Source organism: Ammodytes marinus (assembly GCF_949987685.1).
Source record: "Ammodytes marinus genome assembly, chromosome: 6".
Lineage (NCBI taxonomy): Eukaryota > Metazoa > Chordata > Actinopteri > Uranoscopiformes > Ammodytidae > Ammodytes > Ammodytes marinus.
The window spans coordinates 2,296,507-2,299,006 of NC_137235.1; the positions used below are offsets into that span (position 1 = coordinate 2,296,507).

Below are 2,500 nucleotides of genomic sequence, written 5' to 3' on the forward strand. Positions count from 1 at the left end.
CCTCCAAGCCACTAGGGGGCACCAGAGAAGCCAGAGCAGTTGCGGTGGCGGCAGCACCAGCCCTGGTTATCCGAGGCAGGACTCAATGGACCAATCGGATGAGGACGTTGGTGTTGGTGTTGGTGTTGGCATGGGGACAATTGGGGATGGTTGCCGAGAGACCCTAAACAGCGAACATTTGTCCGAAACGCTCAACAGTCTTTCGCTGACGTCGCTGCTGGCACCGTGCTCTCTGGCGCCGCCGCTGGTGAAGAAATGTAACAGCACGGGATCTTTGGACCAGAGCAATTTATCGGCCAGGAGTAAAGATGGACGCCACTTCTACGGCATAGACACGCACGGTTATCTGTCCGACCCGTGGATAGAGGGAGGAAGGGCGAGAGGCGAGGGAGAGGAGGGTGGCTGCAGTGGTGGTGGTTTAACGGGATTTAGCGTGAAAAGCAACGGCCGGCCATCAGACACAGACACAAGCTCAAGAAAAAACAGATGAAATTTGAATTTGAAACTTGTTGTTGACTTGTCTGTAGTGGAACTCTTGAACTTATTGGCATATGTTTTTTTTCTTTTTTTTTAAGATTGTTTTTGGGCATTTTCAAGCTTTATTAGACAGTACAGAGTTGAAATGGGGAGACAGAGAGAGAGAGAGGGGATGACCTGCAGTAAAGGTCCACGGGTCGGATTTGAACCCCGCAACCACTGCAACGAAGGCCGGAGCCGATATGGTACGCTTTCTATCCAGTATGCCACCAGAGCGCCCAGAACTTATTTGCATTTCTGGGACCTTGAGAAAAACAGAGAGACTTTTATTACAGTGAATGTCCTTTTGAGAACATTCAGCCATCTTTGAATTGTCTGCTCTATCTCGTTGCTTCTTCTTGGAATGGACTGTGCGAGATAAGGCATTTCGCAAAAAGATTTTGATGGGTGTGTGTGTGTGTGTGTGTGGCAGCTTTTTGAAAAGGACTTAACGATTATGACAAAGGGGCTTAAGCCTTTTTAAGCAAAAACCAGGATTCACAAGGCCTCAAAGACATCACAATCCCGGGGGCTTTGCTTTGCATTTCAGCCATTCCTGAAATAGAGGATTTTCCGGGAAGCCATTAGGGAGAGATATGGACCAGTGATTAATGGACATTATCAAGGTGATGTTATACAAATGGAACTTCTAAGACAGTTTCATTTTCAGAAAACTTGCTCGACCTTGAAGATACGCCCACAAACCTCTGTGCAAAAACACAGTCGTCTCGTCACCATTGGATAGACGACAAACTGCAGCTCAAACTCAGTAATTATTATTATTATTTTTTTTAACAGTAGCATCAACCAACCTAGTTTTTCCTCCTTAAGCAGATCCGGTGGGTATAACAGAAACATTCAAAAGGGTTGTACATTTTCTGTGCTATTTTTGAAACTTTAAAAGCTGTGTGAATGTAGATATCTCTGTCTCTGTTTGTCTAGGGAGAGAGGGAGACCGAGGAGTCCAGTGGCTAGTCTGAACAGTGACAAAGGGGCCTCTTATAAATATAAATATGCGACCGCTGCTGAAAATACATGTGGGTCGTTAGTTGAAATGTTAACCACTCTCCTAATGGATTTTCTGTGCATTATACGTACCCATGAAGGGCTAAAATGTATTATTGTATGAATGCAGACTTGGGCCAACAACTATTTAAAGGTGCTATGAGGAACTTTTAAATATTTCTGAAACAGGCTAATTATTTTCCTCTGATGATCATCAATTACATGTAACAGCAAAGAAGACCATCAGTGCAAATAATGCTGTTTTTATATAGTTTTTCTTAATGCCTTTGTCATGGTGTATACGCTCACCCAGGGACAACAGCTGGCGTAGTAAAAAAAACTATCACTCTTTTCCAAATAAAATGGGGTGCAAGAATGAACACAAACTGAAAGTTCCTTGTAGCACCTTTAAAGTGTCTTTAGGTACATCAAAATTAAAAATGTCACTCGTGCTAAAAATATATACATGTAATACATATGTATATTTGATCCCCTAGAAACTGTATTCAACAGATTTAAACTAAATTGTTCAAAATAAACTTACCCAAACACATCACAAAGACTTCCTTAGAACTTGTGACCTCTATTTACATTCTAACCTAATGGCAATAATGTATTCTTTGCAAGGATACCTGCAAAGTAGATTTGACAAAACATTTAAATAAAATATGTTCTGTATATTTTACGCTTTACCCAAATCCATGGCAAAGTAACTACTTAAAAAAGTACCTTCATACCCATCTGCCATCTTGAAATGGCCCAAAACACACCTAAGAATATAAAGGAATACTTCACCGGTGGGAATATGAAGGTGTATTGAACTCTGAGATCCTATGTAGTATAGATGTGCAAACATTTTAGAAATCGGTTCATCCTAGCCTGAGAAAAGGCAGAAAGAGTGTTTTATGGTCTCACTGTCTAACCCTACATGTTCCCATATGTGACATCACATGTAGGGATAGGATTAGCAGGACAGCTA

The 2,500-nt window shown here is 41.8% G+C and overlaps 1 protein-coding gene across 1 annotated transcript in view; it reads left to right on the forward strand.

Moving 5' to 3' along the window:
* LOC307252235 (voltage-dependent T-type calcium channel subunit alpha-1I-like) overlaps positions 1-1,491 on the forward strand; it is a gene marked incomplete at its 3' end in the record, with an annotated part of 182,404 nt that extends 180,913 nt beyond the window's left edge. The window contains exons 36-37 of the mRNA XM_080029869.1: positions 1-433; positions 1,459-1,491. The exon at positions 1-433 is cut by the window's left edge and continues 248 nt beyond it. Coding sequence (XP_079885995.1) covers positions 1-433; positions 1,459-1,491 — 466 coding nt within the window. The remainder of the gene's footprint in view (positions 434-1,458) is intronic.
* Between the last annotated feature and the right edge of the window lie 1,009 nt (positions 1,492-2,500).